At 36.4% G+C, this 22,367-nt stretch overlaps 1 protein-coding gene across 4 annotated transcripts in view; it reads right to left on the bottom strand.

Moving 5' to 3' along the window:
• Positions 1-22,367, bottom strand: part of LOC150084634 (D-aminoacyl-tRNA deacylase 2-like) — a 106,372-nt gene that overhangs the window by 7,368 nt on the left and 76,637 nt on the right. For all 4 annotated transcript variants that reach the window (XM_090375378.1, XM_090375376.1, XM_090375377.1 and 1 more), the window contains exon 3: positions 11,194-11,263. In XM_090375378.1, coding sequence (XP_090231504.1) covers positions 11,194-11,263 — 70 coding nt within the window. The remainder of the gene's footprint in view (positions 1-11,193; positions 11,264-22,367) is intronic.

Genomic DNA, 22,367 nt, shown 5'->3' with positions numbered 1-22,367 from the left:
ACATTTCTTGCAGTGATTGCGACTCGTCTTACCAAGGTTCGACGCGTTTTCTCTTAATATTCGTGTAAATCAACACGAAGCCTCAGTTCGGGCTTCTCGTTCAACAGTGTCAGAATTAGCCTTTCATGCCAATAAAGAAAAACATACTTTTTTATTTAACGAGGCCAAAATACTTAACGTTCAACGTAATTATACGCGACTATTAATTGCAGAAACCGTTGAAATTAAATTACACGAGAATTCTGTTAATGTTCGGCGGCCATATTTGATCTCCGATGCGTGGACCTTTACGCGCATGCGCGAAGACATATAATCACTATTTAAGTTGCAGGTTTAGCCTGATTCGGTAATTTTCATTCCTGTGATCACGACAGTTGGTCGAAAAGCATTGTCAGCTTCAGGAAGGAAAATCGTTTTTACAACAACTGATGATGTTACCAACAGCAAATTCAAAATGGGAAGCATTCAAAGAACTTATCTTGGAAGCTACTAGGCTTTACATACCAACTAAGAAATATTTTTCAAGGTTTAGGCCTAAATGGATGTCAGATGAACTAATAAAACATATGGCAGAGAAGAAAAATGCATGGGATACATATAAATTAATGGGTGACATGGAAGTCTATGATAGATACAAGTTGATCTGTAACCAAGTTACAAAGGAGGTATTGGCAGGCAAAGGCAGATTACGAGAAATCTTTGGGAAGGGATGCAAAGAAAAACAGCAAAGAGTTCTTTACTTATGTAAACTCTAGAAAGAAGGGGATGAATTAGATTGGTCCACTTGATATCAATGGGTCAACTGATGATGATCCTGCTCAGGTAGCTAACAAACTAAATGAATATTTTGCATCGACATTCACACATGAGGAGTTATTCAGTGAGGGGGATGCCAGAGGTGTATTCAACTCTGGCAGTAAGCTAGAGAATCTTGTAATAACTGAGAGTAAAGTGGAGGAGAAATTGTTGAAGATAAATACAAGAAAGGCACCTGGGGTGGATGGGATCTATCTAGTTATATTAAAGGAGGCAGCAAAGGAAGTAAGCAAACCCTTAGCCATAATTATGAGAGCTTCTTTGGACTCAGGGGAGGTACCCATAGACTGGAAATGTGCAAATGTGACCCCAATTCAGAATAGAGGATCAAAGGCTGACACAAGTAATGATAGACCTGCGAGTTTAACGTCTGTACCAGGAAAATTAATGGAGGCACTTGTTAAAGAAGCACTGCAGGATCATCTAGACAAGACTTCAGTTATAGCTCGGACACAGCATGGTTTTGTTAAGGGAAAGTCTTGCCTGACCAATTTGATTGGATACTATTATGCAGTCACAAAAGAAGTGGATGCAGGGAATAACTTTGATATTGTATATTTGGATCTTAGAGAGGCTTTTGATATTGTTGCACATGGAAGACTACTGCACAAATTGGAGCAGTGTGGAATTGGAGGCAAATTGCTGCTATGGATAGAGGGATGGTTGAGGGGGAAAAGACAGAGAGTGGTAATCAATGGACACTGCTCATCGTGGACTAATATTATTAGTGGTGTTCCTCAGGGCTCAGTGTTGGATCCATTATCATTTTCTGTATTTATAAATGATATTAAATGGTATATCAAGCTTAGTGTCCAAGTTTGCAGACGATACAAAGGTTGGCAGGGTTGTCAAGGACACTACTGACACTATGCTGCTGCAACAGGATCTGGAAAGGTTGAGCAGATGGGCTGAGAGGTGGCAAATGAAGTTTAACATTGACAAATGTAAAGTACTACATATGGGAAACAGCAACCCCAGAGCAATGTATCAACTCTGTGGTACTGCACTGACAGTGGTAGAGAATGAAAGGACCTGGGGGTGGTTGTGCAGGCAGATATGAAGTTCTCTGAGCAGTGCAGACGGGCTACAAGAGTAGCTCATGGTGTATTGTCAATGATATACAAGAATTTTTCTAGCAGGGAAAAGGAGGTGATTATTCCCTTGTATAAAGCAATGGTCACGCCACACCTAGAGTATTGTATACAGGTCTGGAGGCCTCATTTCAAGAAGGATGTGGAGCTGCTGGAACGAGTACAGAGAAGGGCAACAAGTTTAGTGATTGGAACAAAGGGGTGCTCTTACGAAGAAAGGCTTAAGTTTTGTAAATTACAGTTTCTGGAGACTAGGCACCAGTGAGGTGATCTGATAGAGGTGTATAAAGCCTTGAATGGTTTCAGCATGCTCAATGCTTATGGGATTCTTCCTCTTGTTCAGAATAATCACCTGAGAGGGCATAAATTCAAATTGAGGAAAGACAGATGTAGGATAGACGTGCGAAATTTGCCTTTAGCCAGCGGGTGGTTGGTTGGTGGAACAGACTTCCGTCCCATATCGTGGAAGTTGATAGCATAAATAAGTTTAAGGCTCAGCTGGACAGGTATTTCGAACGAACAGAGGGGTGAAGTGGAAGTGGTTTTTTTTTTTTTTTTTGGCTGATGCTGCATAAGCTTGCTTTCTTGCATCAAATGCCTCTACTAATGCTAATGCTAATCTCCAAATGGGATCGAACGAATACCATTTAGAGATATATCTGTTAAATCACCTGACACTGCAACCATGGATTTTTGTGCATTCTGACTTTTGAAAAGAGCTCTCGGAAACCACCGCCCCAGAACTGTTGAAGGTTTGTGGAAAGTCTGCCAGCAGTAATGGGACAAGATCGACTTGGCAGTTTTGCAGCACGCTTTACTTCAATGGAAACTGCAATGCCATGCAATAGTCCATGAGCAGGGAAAACAAATAGAACACAACCGGTGGTGGCGGCACGGAATTTCGTAGTTTTAAAGGACTGTTAAAATCGTTATTAAAAGGCTGAATCAACCCTCCACTCTTATTGGGGGGAACAGAGCAGGTTATAAACTTAAACCTTTCGTGGTTTATCACTCAGAAAACCCACAGGATTTCAAGGGCATTGATAAGAAATTGCATCCTTTAGGACTAACTCAAAGGCCTGTGTGATGATAGCGACATTCAAAGAATGGTTTCTAAATGTGTTTGTCCCTGAAGTGAAAAATTATTGCTTACAAATGTCAGTGCCTTTTAAGATATTAATGCTCCTTGACATCACTCCTGGTCATCTTAAATATCTAGATGATCTGCATGACGACGTCAAGGTGGTATACTTCCCTCCAAATACAATGGCTTTTATTCAACCAAAGGATCAGGGGATTATCTGGTCATTCAAAGCTTATTACACACAGACAACATTTTCTGAGGCTGTAAATGCAACAGAACAAGGGAAGATGGATCTGCAGCAATTTTGGAAGATGTTTAACCTCCTTGATGGAATGCACAACATTTCAAAAGTCTGGAAAATGATGGGACAACAACTTGTATAAGCAGAATTTGAAAAAAAAAAAAAAAACTTCTAAAACATTCCAAGCTTAACAACGAAGGCTTCAACAAATATGAGCTGATGTTTTCTGTTACCAAAGAAATTGTTGTAAACTTAGCCCAGGAGTTGCAGCTGGTCCTGGAGATGAAGATGTAGATGAGCTTGTGGATGAATGAGGTGAAGATTTAACAACAGAAGACCTAGCCCAGTTGAAAGCACAAAGATTTGAGGAACAAGGGAGAGCCGAATCCGTTGAGGAATTGAAGCAACCCAAGAAGTAGTTCAAATTAAAGGAAATGGCAGAATCATTTGTAAAATTCAGGAAGGTCTCTTTATGTTTGATGGAATGGATGAAAACACTGAACATTTCTAGAAAATAGAAAGAAAGTTCGAGATTGCTTATCATGAAATTTAAGGAGGAAAAAAGCATGTGAAATAGATGAAGATCAAAGAGTTCGTATCACATACTACCTCCCTGACCTCTACTCAGCCTACAACACCCTGTGATTAATGTGTCTTATTAATGCTTCAGGTTCATTTTAAGTTACCTTCAGTTCATCACTAGAAGTGTATAGACCGATCCATTCATTGTGTGGTTTAGACCAATTTTTTGGTTTTGATTCCCTTAGTGGCACTTATAAAGCCTACATGGCATTCAAAATACATGTAAGTTTTTACAGTACAATAACATGCATTTTTTCTTCCTATTTTATTTTGTTATGTGCCACTCGGGCTACTTCACCACCCCAGATAAAGTTTTTAATTGTTGTGGTATATAACTATTTTTCTTCATTCTTCTTAGAATGTGGTTTTTGCAATTTTGTCATATCGGGTATATAATAGCAATACTGTATTAGTCATTCCCGAGTTACATAAAAAATCAACTTGAAGTCCTGGAATGTATCGCTAATGCATGTCAGGGACAGACTGTATACTGCCTTGTTCATCTGCATCAGTAGGAGTGACTGAGGCTTGAAATGTCACACCTTAGCCCTCCATTACAAATCCATCTTTCTGCCCATCGTTATCTGCGGCACTGGCACGGGGTTCACTAAGGCCAGCAATTGTTTGTAATTGAAGAAAGTTTGAAACAATTCAATGCTGCATCCTTCTCACCATCACTAGGTCCAGCCCTCTAGGTCCTGGCATGTGCTCCACCCCTGGACTTGGAGGTCTTTTGCCTGGGCTTCTACCATGACCTCTCAAGAGGCCTTCCTGCCACTATCTATGACCACACTATTAATGTTGCTAACAACCCAAAATGAGAAAAAGAGCTTTTTTCAAAAATTCCTGGAAATTTGGCAATCTAGATGGAGAGACACTGACAAAGGCTATATCACCAAGAAGTTCCTCCCAGATGCCAATTTCACCTTTCCAAAACCACCAATGTGGGTTTCACACCATCTTATGATAACCGGCCAGGGTTCCATTAAGCATAAGATTAATGGGATTGCTGAATGGTATTGCTCTTGGCATTGCTGAAGATTTTTTCTGCAGCTGTGGGCTGGTCAAGGACTAGGAACATCTCCTTTAGTCCTGTCTTCTCTATGAAGAATGCCACTGCATTCTCATCTCTACCATCTACCACCCATTCACAAGATTTGCACAGGACTTGTTCTCAACCAGAACTCACCTTGCTGTTCCGGTCAGAGATTCTCCTGATCCATAACTCTCCTGAACAGTCTACAATCTCTGATGCCTTTCAGAGCTCCTTCCTAACTTAGATCAATGACATGTACTCTGCTAACCCTGGCTTGCCATAATAGGATTTGCAAAATCCTTAAGGGGGTGGATTGCTGGTCTCCAGTACATTGCCCCTTGGAAACCTTACACACAATGCCCTTGCCATGTGACCATTTCCCTTCCCCTCGTTGGAACCCTTTTTCAAATTGTTATTTGTTGTTATTTGGTTTTTAGGAGCATTAGCAACTAAGGCCATATTGCTCCGGGATATGCGGTGGTCATTCCCTGACCTTTCCGCATCCTCCGTATTTGGTGGTGACGGGCTCGAACCACGGTCTAATCAAGAAGCGTGTGCTACGCACTGCTGCTCCTTCCCACCTGGCTACGGAGGCGCCCCTTTTTCAAATGCTATCTGCTGACATTACTCCTGTAATGTGGGATTTAAACAACTACTTGATTGCTAAATGGTGATCAGATATGGACTCCTGCTCCCTATGACTTTTAACCCTGGGTTCCTGCCCAATCCCTTTTTTCTTGGCCTCATCTTGATAGTAGGCCTTCTACTCTGTGGCTCACTACCTTAAACTCCCTATTCTGACCTACTCTTCCTGTCTATTTTCCTGTGTTCTCTTCCCAATAACCCTCCCTTTTTTGGGGGCCTTCCCCAGCAAGCCTAACCGAAAACTTGATCCCTACTCAGGGCCGCCACGTGCAGGTGTTCAGGGTATGCCCTGCACACGAGCAGCTCATCAAGTGGACAGCATTTGGGTTCGACTAATTGAATATTAAAATTTAAAAAAAAAACAAATATAGCCTATATTATATATATTTTTTTTTTCACAGAAAGGCTCAATTCTGTAACAGTACCCTTCGTGTTACGCTATGTGACGAATAAAAGGTTGCGGGATGGACATGAACTGAAAAAAACAATTGTAATTAGAAGGAAAAAAAAAACACTTATTAGAGGGGGTCATGTTTTTAATTGACTTTCATATTTGTTTAGTGAAAAAGGTTAGGTTTTTTCCCTGTGAAATAAACACTAATAATAAAAATGTATACTTCTTTTACCAATGAAAGCAAGAGAAATTAAATAATATAATTAAATATATTTTTCCGCTGAGTGAATTTTTCTTAATAATTCTTCATTATTTGCTATTTATTCATAAAATTCTTCACAAGAATTAGCAAAATTGCTCTTAACTTGTAGTTGCTTTCAGCATTTCTATGTCAGTTATGTTTTTGTTGATGTTCACAACTTATTTACTACCGAAAAAACTTTCTGTCGTACCACTGGTTTTCCCAGCTTTGACATTAACTTAATGGTTATATCCGAGACTGTCCATCATAATCTGGGACGTCTGGTCACTTTAGTCTAGTCGCGTCTATATTAGTGCAAAGTCCATGTCCAGCATGGACATATATTTTTAGTTTACAATACTGAAGGTAAGTAATATTTATTATATTGTTTAAAGATTTAGCACATTCCTCAAAATATTAGTGCATTTACTTTTACAACAGAATAAATAAATATATTAAGTATTTGCCAGGGACGAAAAAAAATATATATTTCATTCATTTCCAATTCGAAAATGACAATCCATTGTCATTTTCGTGAGCTGAAATTAAATAACTGTTAAAACTGGTTCTAATATTATTTATTTTTCACAGTACATAATAAAAAATATAAATAAAAGTTCTATAATTACTCTAACTTAAAATTAGGTTTACATTCTGCACAATAAATGTTAATTAGTATATTTATTTAATCACCTTCTAGTAGTTCTCATTTATGTTTGTTCTCTGCGAACTTAGAACAAATCTGAAAAAACTTAGTTGCAGCATTGGTAGATTGTAAATGTATGCAAAAAATTATTATTTATATATAATAATTATTATGTTTTATGTTTTATTTAAAACAATATAACCTTGTACGTTTTTATCCCTGGGGACAAAAATAATACATGGTCCATAGAATTTATTAATTTCATTTTCGTTCTTATAAAAACTTCATTATTTCGTGTTCGTTTTCTTGAGTTTTTAGTCTCTGGTATTTACCCTAAATATTTTGGCACTGATTTTCATTACAACATATGATTTCAATAAATGTTGATTATTATTATTATATTATAATTAATTAAAAATAAATTTGTAACAATTAAAATTACAGTGGATTCCGGTTATTTGGGCCACCGGTTAATCGGGGCAGCCATTTATTTGGGGCAAATCTTAAAAAACAGAAACCAATCGAGAAAATAGCCAGGGTTTACTTCGCTTAATTGGGACAGCATGCTGTTTAATTGGGGCAGGAGACCACAGCACTGGAAATTACCCTACGATTGTCTCCGACTGAACCATGTGGTTCACTCGAAATTCTGGAGGTCACCTGTTTATTGGACTTTTCTGTTAGTGAAATCTATCATAAACGGACAGTAAACTCGATCTTACTGAATTTTCAATAATACTGAAAGCTGGAATTCTGTGGGTTATTATGGTGAAATGTGTTTACACTTCCATGAAATCTTCAATCATATAAAAAAATTAATTTTCAGATCTTCTCTTTATTCCTATTTTTAAAGCTTTGTAACTCATTACTCCATTTTCACTTGTGCATATTGTGTTACTTGCAATTTGTGTGTGCTGTGTTCTTTGTTATTGATTGCTTATCTTTTTACTGTTTTAAATTTTAATCCCCACCCACAAATGTCAGTGAACAGAAATGTTAACTAGTTCGTATGTACATATTACAGTACGTTTGCTGTTTGTTTGTTATTTAGGAGCATTAGCAACTAAGGCCATATTGCTCCAGGAATATGCGGTGGTCATTCTCTGACCTTTCCGCATCCTCCGTATTTGGTGGTGACGGGCTCGAACCCCGGTCTAATCAAGAAGCGTGTGCTACGCATTGCTGTTTTCAGTACGTATTAATTATTCCGATTATCACGTATATTCTTCCGATTTTCACGTATCATTTAATTTTTTAATTGGTAAGGTAATAAAGGCTAAATCTGTGCTTAAATCTTTACTTTTATAGCCTGTGGATAATATTCCTCCTATTTTCACTAATTAGAATTGTTGTTTAATAGAATTAAAATTCAATTCACAAATGTGATCACAATGACCGGCGCTTACTGCACATTGTATAGTGAACGGTACTTTATTATGTTGAGTTCGTCGTAACGTGATTTGATTGTACAGTGAACCAATTGTAAAGGGGGGTTACATTGTATTTTTAATTATTTACATGAAACTTCGGATAATTGGGGCAGCCGCTTAATCGGGCCAAAATGCACTAGTCTCGATGTGTTCCAAATAACCGGAATGGACTGTATTATATTTTAATTACCGAATTCCAGATGTCGGACTAAGTAAATGATAAGGGAAACAAAAAACTTTTTCCGGAGCCCAATACAGAAAAAAGAAAAGCAAAAAGGCTGCAAGTAGAACAAGAATTGGCCGGGTCATTAAATAGATTTTTGAAAACAGAAACAGCACCGGCAAAAAACAGAAACAAAGTTACATCTAATGAAACTGATAGCAGTGCCACAACATCAAAAGAAAACGAAGATGAAGCACATAAAGATTTTGTCTCAGTCGGTCAACCTCAAAAAAGTACTTCATTTACGGGCCAGTCAAAAGAACAAGATTTAAAGAAATTGAAGATGGTAGGAGCTACAAATTATTAAAAAACAGACATAAATATTATTTAAGTCTCCCAAACTCAACAAACAATTACATCTATGGAATAAACAAAAGAAGAAGGAAGATGTGATTTTGTAGAAACTGAAGGTGATAGCAGTACTAAGACACTAAACGAAGCTGCTAGCAGCAGCAGGACACCAGAAGATGCAAATTACGGAAATTCTGATTCTACTTTCGAGACAACTGAAACATCAAACACTACTTTTAACTTTAATGTAAACGATCCAGGTACTTGGCCAAAATATTTATCCATAAAAATTAGAGATAGTTTAGTCGAAAATTGTCCTTGTCAAATAACTAATTGGAATTTTCCTAAAGACAACTCAGGGCGAAAGTTTACTAACTTTTATTATATTCAAATTCTCCCAAATGGGGAAAATGTTAAAAGAAATTATTTGATATATTATATTCGAATTCTCCCAAATGGGGAAAATGTCAAAAGAAATTATTTGATATACTCGAAATCACAAAATTCTGTTTTTTGCTACTATTGTAGACTATTTGATAATCAAAAATTACAGCTTAGCAGTGAACATGGCTTTAATTATTGGCAACATTTATCACATATAACTAAGAAGACATGAGAGAAATGCCCTCCATATTAAAAATAGTACAAAGTATTGTGAACTCAAACTGTCTTTAAGTAATAAATGTATGACTGACGTAATACAGACTGTACAACACTGAGAAAAAATATTGGCAATCAGTTATTGAACGTTTAATATACATAATACAGTATTTATCAGGGCAGTGTATTGCTCTTAGAGGTTCTTCCAAAAATATACATATAAGGACAATGGTAACTTTCTAAAATTAGTAGAAGCTATTGCTAAATTTGATTCAATAATGTCGGAACATTTACGTCGCATTCAAACATCCCAAAAAAATAATATTGCACATTATTTGGGAGATATACAGAATGAAATAATTCATATTATATCCGAAGGTATAAAACAAAATATTTTAGAAATGGTTAAAAATGCAAAATATTATTCTTTAATTCTTGATACAACTCTGGATATAAGCCTAACAGAACAATTAACTCTTGTTATCAGGTTTGTGTATCTTAATAAAAATAAAAAAATTGCAGAAATTCACAAAAATTTTTTGGGATTTTGTTCTGTACAATACCACTTGACAGTACCACAGGCCAGGGAAAAATTATTGAAACAAATTCTAGGGCCTTCTTTTTACCATGTTCTGCTCACTCTTTAAATTTAGTAGTCAATGATGCAGCAAAAATTTTGTTTGAGATAGTCAATTTTTTTGGCGTTATACAGGAATTATATAATTATTTTTTTCCTCATCTACTAAGCGTTGGGCTATATTAAAATCCCATGTTCAAAATTTAAGCCTAAAATCACCATCAAATACAAGATGAGAAAGCCAAATAGAAGCAATAAACCTCTTAAAATTAACATTTTGAAAATTTATCAGGCCCTCTTGGATATAACTAAAGATATCGATTCAAGAGCTCAAGCTAATAATCTTATTTCAAAAATAACTTCATTTAAATTTCTTTGCTCAATCATTATTTGGCATGATATTTTAAGCCAAATTAATGTCATCAGTAAAATGATGCAGAACCTGTCATTTAATATAGAAACAGTTACTGAACATGTTGAACATCTTGTAAATCATTTAAAAGATTACAGAACAACCCAGAATTCTGAAAATGTTGTTAATTCTGCAACACAAATAACGAATATTTTGGATATTGATCCTTTTTTTTCCGAGGTTCGAAAAAGACCAAAGAAAAAAATGTTTGAATATGAAGCAAGGAATGAACCTAGAAAAAATGCCAAAGATAATTTTAAAATAGACTTTATTTTCTTGATACTTCTCTGTCATCTCTTACTGAAAGGTTTATGCTGTTGAAAGAGAATAATGAAGTGTTTAAAATTGTCCATAATATCAACGTGTTAAGAAAAACTTTCACACACCTATTCTGCACCATACTTCCTCAAATGAAATTTGAGGAAGTATGGTGCAGAATAGGTGTGTGAAATAAGTATGGTGCAGAATAAAAAAAAATGTCAACACAAAAAGTTAATTAGCTGCTGTCCATTAGCATATGTGGAATATATCAGTTAGCTGTATACTGATATATTCCACATATATCTGAAAATTCAAATGGCAGAAAGTCCAAATCATGATTTGCATGCCACAAAATAAAGAAGAAAAAAATTTGTCTTTGCAGATCTTTATGGATATTCCAATTGTAAATATTGAATTTATTTATGCAGTGTATTTCTATGATGTAATCCTGAAGCCACTAACTTTCTATATCTTTATAAAAAAAATATATTAATATAAAAAAAGAAAAGAAAAAAAAAACATGTTTGAAGATTATCAAACAAACAAATAAAATGTTGAACCCAACATATAACAAAGTTTAAAACATTTCCCTAAATCAGATTTAAATTCAATATTTGACTTACGAATTTTATCAAGTGTATCTTCTTTTGCACCTTCAAAAAAACTCACAAACAGTAAAATTCCTCTTCTTATCTACAAGTTTAATAAGAATAAAAAAAAAAAAATTTAAGCACATAAAATTTTTTTTTTACTTACAAAAATATATAAAGGATGAAGTCTCTGTTAATGAGATGGAAAATGCTAATGCTGAACACTGTCCACAAAAAAAATATTGAAAACTTTTTTCAGGTAACTGGAGGAAGACTCCCTAACAAAGTGTAATAATAGCAATAGTGACAATAATGACATATACAAGGATAATGCGTGATGAATTATATTAGCCAGCCTTAAATCTACAAAGATTCTCTACTATGTGTACCAATTTGGAACAGGAATAAGACTAGTGTATGTCTGCCAGGGGCAAAAGTTGATGATGTTGTAGAGCAGATATTATCTTTTAAGGACACAAAGGGTGATGATATTGTTGTACACGTTAGCACTAATGACATTAAGAGTAGATCTGTAGACTTAACAAGTACAGGTTAATGTTGGAAAAAAGTCATGAGTTAGGGTTAAATTTGACAGTGTCTGCAATTCTGCCCAGATAGGCGCAAGTATATGATGAGAGCCTTGTCAATCAATTCGGCCCTGGAGAGATTGTGCAAGCCTCTGGTCTGTGCTTGTTAACAGAAAAGACTGCTTCTACTGGGATGGAATACACTTAAAAAGAATGGGTGCAAGAATATTTGATGATGCTAAAAAAGGGGGATTGAATGGTGACATGAGTAATTGCAGACCCGTAAGTTTAACTTCTGTTCTGGGGAAAATAATGGAGTCACTGATTAAAGATGATCCTGTGGAGTCACAGGATCATCTATACAAGATTGCAGTTATAGTTCAGACACAGCATGGGTTTGTTAAGGGGAAGCTTTGTCTGACCAGTCTGATTGGATACTATGATGTGGTCACAAAGAAACTGGATGCAAAAAATAATTTTGATATCATATATTTGGATTTTAGGAAAGCTTTTGATACTGTTGCACATGAAAAACTACTGCATAAATTGGAGCAGTATGGCATTAAGGGTACATTGCTGCTATGGATAAAGGGATGGTTGAGTGGGAGAAGACGGAGAGTGGTAACAAAAAATGGCCACTGCTCTTCGTGTACAAATGTTATTAGTGGTGTCGCCCAGGGTTTGGTGTTAGGCCCATTCTTCTTTTTTTCTTTTTCTTTTTTTTTAAGAATGATATCGATGAAGGTATATCAGGCTTAATGTCCAAGTTTGGCCACAATACGACAGTTGGTGGGGTTGTTAATGACAGTAAGGACAGTAAGTTACTGCAACAGGGTCTGGAAAAGTTGAACCGATGGATGGAGAGGTGGCAACTGAATTTTAACATTGACAAATGCAAAGTGCATATGGGTAGCAGTAATCCCAGAGCAACATACCAACTGTGCAGTACTACATTCAGGTAGTGGAGTATAAAAAGACCTGTGGGTAATTGTGCAGTCAGATATGAAGTTTTCTGAGCAATGCAAACAGGCTGCAAGAGTAGCTCATGGGGGTCTTGTCAATGATATATAGGAATTTTGCTAGCAGGGATAAGGAGGTGATTATCCTTTTGTATAAAGCAATGGTCAGGCCACACTTCGAGTACTGCATACAAGTCTGGAGGCCTCATTTTAGGAAATGATGTAGAGATGGTTCAAGAAGTACAGAGAAGGGCAACGAGATTTGGGAGTGGAACAAAGGGTTGCTATAACCAAGAGAGACTTAAGTTCTGCAAATTGCAGAGTCTGGAGATGAGGCACCTGCAAGGTGATCTGGTTGAGGTGTATAAGGCTTTGTATGATTTGAGCAAGCTCAATGCTGATGGGATTATTCCTCTTGCTCAGCTTCCGCACCTGTAGGGGCTTAGATTCAAATTGAGAAAAGACAATTGTAGAACAGATGTGTGGAAATTTGTCTTTAGCTAGTGGGTGGTTGATTGCTCGAACAAACTTCCATGTGTTGTGGAAGTTGACAGCTTAAATAAATTCAAGGCTGAACAAGTTAAACTTTTGGAGTGAATGGAGGGATGAAATGGAAAGGTGGTTTTTTTTTTTTTTGGATGATGCTATATAAGCTTGCTTTCTTGCAATCATATGCCTCTACTAATGATAATTAAATACTATTCAGCTCATCAACCTTAGCTCAAAAATAAAATAACAACAATAATAAATAAATATTTAGTTGACGCTCCAATAGAGCCTTTGGAACCAAAGAAATTCCAAACTTCTCTGTATTGTTTTATTGTAGCTGATAAATCAGTACAACAGCTATCAGTTAGCAGGGCATATGATGCAAGAAAGCGCAAGCTTATATAGCATCAGCCAAAAAAAAACACCCATCCCATTTCACTCATCCATTCACCCCAAATATTTGTCTAGTTATGCCTTGAATTTATTTAAGTTGCTGACCTCCATTACGACAGATGGAAGTTTGTTCCAGCTATTGATTGGATACTATGATGTGATCACAAAGGAACTGGATGCAGGGAATAACTTTGATATCATATATTTGGATCTTAGAAATAGGTTGATTGGATCTTAGGCTTTTAATACTGTTGCACATGGAAGATGGCTGAAAAAATTGGAGCAGTGTGGCATTGGAGACAAATTGCTGCTATGGATAAAGGGATGGTTGAGTGGGAGAAGACAGACAGTGGTAATCAATGGACACTGCTCATTGTGGACTAACGGACTAACTAACTAACAATGGACCCAACACTGAACCCTGAGGGTTCAGTGTTGGGTCCATTGTTGTTTTCTGTATTTATAAATGATATTGATGATGGTATATCAAGCTTAATGTCCAAGTTTGCAGACGATACGAAGGTTGGTTTTAAGGACACTAATGACAGTACGCTGCTGCAACAGGATCTAGAAAAGTTGAGCAGATGGGATGAGAGGTGGAAAATGAAGTTTAACATTGACAAATGTAAAGTACTACATATGGGAAGCTGTTGTTGTTATTTGGTTTTTAGGAGCATTAGCAACTAAGGCCATATTGCTCCGGGGATATACAGTGGTCATTCCCTGACCTTTCCACATCCTCCGTATTTGGTGGTCAAGGGTTCGAACCCCGGTTTAATCAAGAAGCATGTGCTATGCACTGATATGGGAAGGAATAACCCCAGAGTAACGTATCAACTCTGTGGTACTACACTGACAGTGGTAGAGAACGAAAAGGACCTGGGGATAATTATGCAGGCAGATATGAAGTTTTCTGAGCAGTGCAGATGGTCTCCAAGAGTAGCTCATGGTGTCTTGTCAATGATATACAGGACTTTTTCTAGAAGGGATAAGGAGGTGATTATCCCCTTGTATAAGGCAATGGTCTGGCCACACCTTGAGTACTGTATACAGGTCTGGAGGCCTCATTTTAAGAAGGATGTAGCGCTGTTGGAACGAGTATAGAGAAGGGCAACAAGATTAGTGAATGGAACAAAGGGTTGTTCTTAAGAAGTAAGGCTTACGTTTTGCAAATTACAGTGTCTGTAGACCAGCACCTGTGAGGTGATGTGATTGAGGTGTATAAAGCCTTGAATCGTTTGAACATGCTCAATGCTAATCGAATTCTTCCTCTTGCTCAGAATAATCACCTGAGAGGGCATAAATTCAAATTTAGGAAAGACAGATGTAGGATAGATGTGTCGAAGTGTGTCTTTAGCCAGCAGGTAGTTTGTTGGTGGAACAGACTTCCATCCTTTGTTGTGGAAGTTGATAGCCTAAATAAATTTAAGGCTGAGCTGAACAGGTATTTGGAACGAATGAGGGGTGAAATGGGAGCGTTTTTTTTTTTTTTTTTTTTTTTTTTTGGCTGATACTGCATAAGCTTGCTTTCTTGCATCATATGTCTCTACTAATGCTATCAACCACCCACTGGCTATAAAGGGAAATTTCCATACATCTATTCTACAATTGTCTTTCCTCAATTTGAATTTATGCCCCTTCAGGTGAGTAATCGAGTAAGAGGAAGAATCCCATTAGCATTGAGCTTGTTCAATCCATTCAAGGCACCCTACACACCTCAAGTAGATCACCTCGCAGGTGCCTTGTCTCCAGAAGCTGCAATTTGCAGAACTTAAGCCTTTCTTGGTAACACCAACCTTTTGTTCCACTCACCAATCTCGTTGCCCTTCTCTGTACTCGTTCCAGCTGCTCTACATCCTTCCTAAAATGAGGCCTCCAGACTTCTATACAGTACCAAGGCGTGGCCTGACCATTGCCTTATACAAGGGGACAATCACCCCCTTATCCCAGTTGGCTGCAAATAACAGTCCACATGCATTACCCCAGCACCACAGACTTAGATGATCTTTTTTCATTTGTATTAAAACACTGAGTTACTGCTAAGAAGATTACAGGGTAGACTAAAATCAGTGACTGTTTTGTTGTGAATAAAAGATTTATGTTGATGAATCTCAGTTCCAATTTTATATCATATTGCTTAGTTAACAAACCTCTATATGATGCATTCTCTTGTCTTATTCAATTTCTCACACGGTATTTGTATTTTTGATAGATCATTAAAATTCATATGTAGAAATAATATATCTTCATTTCAGATCGACCAATTTAATATTAAGGATATAGTTCACCTAGTACCACAGTCAAAAACAAAAAAAAAATGAAAATACTATCACTGGATAGTATTTGCAATTATAAGGAATTAGAGCATGTTACCGTACGTGAAGTAAAAAATCTGCTTTTATTTCTTGCCAGAAATAATTAAATACACTGTTCAGACATCTCATGTTACTTTCTGTACCATTTCATCAGTGAATGCAAATCAGAACTTTCCAAAGTGGGTTCATGTTACATTGTGTCCCAAAGAGTGTTGCCATATTTTGGCATCATATCAACATTGCTTTTGCTATGATTTCCTGTCACTGCATATATTAATCTAACTGTAATCCATTAAAAATTACAACATTTATTTCTTCACATGCTTCGTACTCAATCAAGCTCCGGACATTCTCTTTGCAACCTAATAATCGAAATAGTCAATTTCAGATGGTCTTCTTTAAGCTTGTGCTTAGTATCACACTTTTCGTCTCTCTTGTTCTTGCCTGCATGTTTAGCTAAAAAAAAAAAAAAAAAGAAGGAAGTTGGCACTGTTGCATTTATCATCAACTTAAAGATAAGGAGCAAAAAAAGGATAGAGTGTCAAATAATTATAGTCTGGGTGGGTGTTGAATTATTTCTGGCACATACATGGAGTGTCAGTGTTGAAAGAGTTTGGAAAACAATGATATGAAAAAAAAAACAGCACAATCATGAATCTTGAAAATGTGTCCAAAAATAAAGTAATATATTTACATGTTATAAGGGTGGTTTTGTTCCCAGAGAGCCAAAAAATATAATAAAATACCTAATTATGATACAGTCAGTCCTCGTATAACACGTGTTTACACTACATGAATTCGATCATACACGATTTATAAATAGGGGAATGATATCTTATATAACACGAATCGAATTCGCTTATGAACGATTTGCCTTTGTGTTTACAAGAAATGGCAGTCGAACGCGGAATCACCCCCAACTGAACGCAATACGATAGGAATGAAGAGAAGATCATGAAAATATATTTATGTTTTTTATATCAGTGAAGGGGAAACACATTTCACCATAATAACGTAAAATCCAACACAATTCCAGCTATCAGCATAATTGCAAATGCAATGAGATCAAGTTTACTACCAGTTTATAACAGATTCCACTAGCAGAAATGCAACTGGAAATTGTTTTTATTGTTTTATGGTAGTAACCCCTAGAAATGTGCTTTAGTAAAATGTGAGGTGTTAATAGTGTATCTCTGTCTTTACGGTGTTGTTTATTCAGTTGCTACATGCGCGCAGCTTTGTTTATGTGTATCAAGCTTGCCTCCTCGTTTTGTAATTGTGCTTTATTCCCTAAAAATGAGTAAAATACTTAAAAGGTGTGAAAAGGAAGCGTCCTGCTGAAGACACTAAAGATTCAGTGAGAAAAAGAAAAGCAATATCGATAAACAGAGGCGGACTGGATCAAAAATTCTTACCCGGGAAAATTTATAGTGGTCTCATACTATGGTTTATGGCCAAAATCACACCAGCCCACTGGGGTTTTCCCGGTAAGGCTTATGGCCAGTCCGCCTCTGTCGATAGAGAAAAAATATGAAATTGTGAAACGCTTTGAGCGAATGAAAGACCATGTGATATTGCACGTGCTACAGACCTAAATGAGGCAACGCCGAGAATTAGAAAGAATACAGAGAAAATAAAAACAACTTTCATAGCAGGAACAACTCAAAGTGTAATTAAAATCCATTAGATTAAGACACACAGAATGGAAGAGGTGGAATGGCTGTCATCTGTTTGGATAGAAAATCAAACAAAAAACAAGCTTGCTTATGATAGAAGCAAAAGCATTAGCAATATTTTATTACGTAATAGTCGTAATAAAATACGTAAGCATTTTATTCGTAAAAAATACGTAAGTATTTTTTATTATTTTATTATTTATTATATTATAATAAAATATAATATAATAATAATAAAAAATATTATAAAAAATTATAATATTATTTTTTATTACGTATTTTAATCATTATAAAATACGGTATTTTATTTATTGTTTGGTAATATTTTGGTTACCAATGTGTGTTCAATCTTGGGTGGTCGGCACCTAACCCTATTTTTCACATAGGGCCTGTTGTTTATATTGCACGATTTTGCATTGCACGAGGGTTTCTAGGAACACAACTATCGTGCTATACGAGGACTGACTGTATATAATTTTAGATATTTCACCAGAGTGTTATTTAATATTCGTAATATAAGAGAATTTTTAAACATTTAAAAGCTACTGCATTTGACATCAAATATAAACAACAAAATTAATTAAATATCACATTCTTACCTTAAAAGCAACTCATCTTGGTGTTTATTGGTGAAACATTTATTAAACACACAAGACACATGTTTTAAGTGTTGGGTGAAGGGCTTACTGATAAAAATTTTGCAGATGTTGATCTGTTGAGACACCATCGAGGTACTTCTGCTGACTTTGATGGTGTCTCAACAGCTTTCTTGAAAAATTTTTCGAGAGAAAGTTGAACATGTACCTTATTCTTCTCTTATTAGAGAAATCTATATCAGATGTAACTTTCTCAATATCTCTGCAGACCGCTGAACAATGTTTCTACATAGAGTCAAATTCTTCTACAACTCCTATAACTATTGTCACTCTTGTGCATCGGGCAACATAGCGGCAATCTTCAAGGCAGTATTGTACTGGTCCTACAGGAGCTAGCATTTGTTGGTAATCATAATTGTCAGGGAAACAGAAAATATATTGTGCAAAAAGGATAGGTGGAATAGGACCAGGGTATGTCTGTCCAGGGCAAAAGTTGATTATGTTGGAGCAGATATCATCATTTAAGGGCACAAAAGGTGATGTTGTTGTACACATTGGCACTAATGACATTAAAAAGTTGGAGATCTTAGCAAGTACAGGTCAATGTTGAAAAAAAGTCACAAGTTAGGGTTGAATTTGAAAGTGTCTGCAATTCTACCCAGACATAATAGGAGGAACTTGACTTCTGTTCTATGGAAAATAATGGAGTCTGAAATGAAGGACCATCTGGGCAAGAATGCAGTTATACTATAGTCACAAGATAGATATGTTAAGGGGTGATCTTGTCCCACCCATCTGATTAGATACTATGACATAGTAACAAAGGAACTGGATGCAACATATAATTTTGACATCATATTACTTAGATTTCAGAAAAGCTTTTCATACTGTTGCACATAAAAGCTGCTCTACAAATTGGAACAGTGTGGCATTAAGGGCAAGTTACTGCTATGGATAAAGGAGTGGTTGCATGGGTGAAGACAGAGAGTTGTGCATGCTCTTCTTGGACTAATGTTATTAGTAGAGTCAGGGTTCAGTGCTAAGCACACTGTTGTTTTTTATATTTATTAATGATATTGATAAAGGCATATCAGGCTTAATGTTATATGATATGAAAGTTGACAGGGTGGTTAATCACAGTAATCCGGGCATGCTATTGCAACAAGATCTAAAAAAAATTAGGTAGATGGGCTGTAAAGTGGCAACTGAAGTTTAATATTGACAAATGTAAGGTACTTCATTTGGGGAGAGTAATCCCAGATTAAGGTACCAACTGTGTGATACCACACTGAGAGAAGTGGAGTAATGAAAAGACTTGGGGATAATTGTGTAGTCAGATATGAAGTTCTCTGAGTAGTGCAGACAAGCTTCCAGAACAACTCATAGGGTTTTGTCAATAATATACAGGAATTTTGCCAGCAGAAATAAGGAGGTGATTATCTTATTGTGCAAGGCAATGGTTAGACTGAATCTTGAGTATTGCAACAGGTCTAGAGGCCTCATTTTAGGAATGCATTTGGTCTGTTGGAATGAGTGCAGAGAAGAGAAACAAAATCAGTAAGATGAACAAAATGTTACCCTTACTAGGAAAGGCTTCAGTTCTGCAAACTACAGCATCTGTAGAGTAGGCAACTTCAAGGAGATAGATCTGATTGAGATGTTTAAAGCTTATTTTTAATGGATTGGGTAAGTTCAATGCTGATGGAATACTTCATCTTGCTCAGACTACACATAAGAGGGGACATAAATTCAAACTGAGCCAGAATGGGTGGATGTGAGGAAATTAGTCTTCAACCATTGGATGGTCAACTGTTGGTGTTTTAGAGGTGGGTAGTTTGAATAAATTCCAGGAAAAACTAGACAAACTGTTCAGATGGACAGGTGATATGGGAACCTTTTTTTTTTTGGCCAATACTGTATAAGCTTGCTTTCTTGCATTATTTTTCACTATTAATACACACACCTTTGTTTCAAATAATAGCAAGCCTATGGTGCAGCATGAATTCTATAATGCATTTTGGCCTAATCGTAACCATTCTTCAAGCAAAATATCATGCAGCTGCAACAAAGTGAAAGGAAGAGAACTTGTTATCAAACAGCTCTCTCCAGTATAACCCACACATTCTCAGTAGGATTGAAATCGGGTGAATGGCCAGGGAAGATGGTGGAAATCCATGTTATGTTCTCTGAAACATACTCGATGATTCCGGCATGATGATGTGCAGTTGCACTGTCATCCATAAAATGGCCATCACCTTCAGGATAAAAGTATAACAATGCAGAGTGCAATAGATCTGATACAAAATTGAGGTATTCCTTGGATAACATTCAACCTTCCACCAGCATCAACGGACCCATTCGATGTCAACAAATTACTTTCCCCTTACCATTACACCATTTCCAGATGCCTGGGCTGTCTTAACATGGCAAGCATGGTCCACTGCTTTGTGAGGTTCTTGCTACACTCTCTCTGCCTAACAGCAGTGCAAAACAGAGTTTATTGTAATTCATCTGATGATATGACTTTCTTCTATTGTTCCACTGTCCAATCATGCCATTTACGGCAACACTGTAAGCAGATTTTCCTGTTTTTCTCTAAAACAAGTGGCTTCCAAACAGGCAAGCAACTGCCAATACCCAATTTCTTCAACTGCCTACACATATGGGGGTAGTTCTGGGCTTGGTTAAATTGAGATGTTATTTGCTACACACTGGGTGTACTATTTGTCCATACAGTCCTTCTTAGAGTACAATGGCTTTGCTCTTGAAGTATTGTTTTTCTGCCACATTTATGCCACTGAGATGCGAAAAAAGCACTTGCTTTTCAATCAATTTGATTCAAATAGATTCAATAAGATGAATGCTTTTGAGAAACCAGTTATGTCTTCTGTTTCTTGAATTGTGGCTCCTGCTAAACGTGCACCCACAATAAGACCTTTTTCAAAATCTGATAAATCACACGTTTTCTCCATTGTGGCTTCAGATTACTGCAGTCAGACAGCCTGTGCAATCTTTATACTCAACAAGATAACACATCACCCCACGTCACAGTTTTTTTTGCATTTATTTTTTATTTTGTCTGTAACTGTCTTAATACAAAGGTTTATTTTTTTGGCTTATTATTATTATTTTTATTATTAGCCATATGGTGCAAGAAAGCCTGAGGCGTATGCTGCACCAGCCAAAAAAAAAAAAAAAAAAAAAAAATTTCTGAATTACCGAGAGAGAGAGAAAAATAGCCCTCTTCTACAACAAAAAACAGATTATTTTTACTGTTCTCAGCACAATTTTTTTTCTAATCAGCTCACTCTGTACAAATCTCAGATCCACCCTACCATGGAACATTATTCCCACAACTATAGTGGTGCCACCCAAAATCTTGCTCTCGTGCTTCTATACTCCATTCAGAAGAATACAGTCAGGTCAATTAATGACCCATCTCTTACAATCTCTCCTGGCACACTATGGCCATAGTTGCCGATGTGCCTAATAAATCCCTAAACAAACAAAACAACAATCTCTCTACTCTGTTTTAGAGACATTCGGTTTTTTGCATGCTTTTTTTTTTTTTATAGGTATTTCCACGGGCACTGTCCTTTTTAATTGGTATCCATAATTTCTCTCACTCCCCCACTCTCTTCCAAAGCATTCAAACTCACAATAGCAACTTTTACTCATTTATTCCTATCAACTTGTTTTCTGGAAGAACCTTCCTTTACAAGTATTTTTTTCAAAAATTTCAATATACAGAAATTGAATTTTAATGTCAAACAAGTATCTTCTGTCTCTTAGATCTTCACAGCCTTCAACCCTTTACACACACACACACACACACACACACACAATATTGCAAAATAAACTATTAGTTTAAAGTACTGCAGTCTGTACATCAAACATCATCTATCATTTTCTATAATAGCTGGGTAGGACAGTACTTTGTGTAGATAAACTATAAGAAACAATGAAGCCCATTTTGAGTTCCATACACATTCTAATTGTGAAATTATAAGAAGGTATATGTTTCGACGGTACTGTTGTCTCATAAGTGTGGTCAGATAACGTAGGGCATCTTGCCAAACAATTTAAACCTGCTAGTCATGTGAGAAATCTGAAATGGCAGTAGATCAAACAGTAGAACAAAACATTAAAAAAAAAGGAAATAATAAAATAGTGTGGTGATTAGCAAAATATTAGGATTTTCCAAGTAAACTGTCTACTCGTCATCTAACATTATGGCAATACCAAAATCAGC

The sequence above is a fragment of the Mastigoproctus giganteus genome, chromosome 6, assembly GCF_048544385.1.
Source record: "Mastigoproctus giganteus isolate SK-2022 chromosome 6, ASM4854438v1, whole genome shotgun sequence".
NCBI classification, from domain to species: Eukaryota; Metazoa; Arthropoda; class Arachnida; order Uropygi; family Thelyphonidae; genus Mastigoproctus; species Mastigoproctus giganteus.
This window is presented reverse-complemented; position numbering and strand designations above follow the sequence as displayed.